The following is a 207-nucleotide window of genomic DNA, read 5'->3' as shown; positions in this document are numbered from 1 at the left end:
TGGGGGGGCAAGGCCAGAAGGTCGGGGCTGGGCTGGGGGCACAGGGGTCCCTCCAGGCCCGCCCCCCAGCTCACAGGGACGGTACCTTGTCGTCAGGGGCGCTCTTTTCTGCCTTCTTGTCGCCCTCAGGGTTCCCTGGGGCACCGGGGAGGTGGGGGTCAGTTAGGTCCTGGCTGCCCCTAGCCCAGCCCTGGGGCAGTTGGGGCA

General features: G+C 70.5%; 1 protein-coding gene across 1 annotated transcript in view; it reads right to left on the bottom strand.

Annotated features, from left to right (window-relative positions):
- Window positions 1-207, bottom strand: part of STAC3 (SH3 and cysteine rich domain 3) — a 16326-nt gene that overhangs the window by 7485 nt on the left and 8634 nt on the right. Inside the window, exon 5 of the mRNA XM_019504679.1 lies at window positions 85-135. Coding sequence (XP_019360224.1) covers window positions 85-135 — 51 coding nt within the window. The remainder of the gene's footprint in view (window positions 1-84; window positions 136-207) is intronic.

This window comes from Gavialis gangeticus, unplaced genomic scaffold (assembly GCF_001723915.1).
Source record: "Gavialis gangeticus isolate Ggan-Ray unplaced genomic scaffold, GavGan_comp1, whole genome shotgun sequence".
Lineage (NCBI taxonomy): Eukaryota > Metazoa > Chordata > Crocodylia > Gavialidae > Gavialis > Gavialis gangeticus.
The sequence above is the reverse complement of the archived record's forward strand: the minus strand, read 5'-3'. Positions and strand labels throughout refer to the sequence as shown.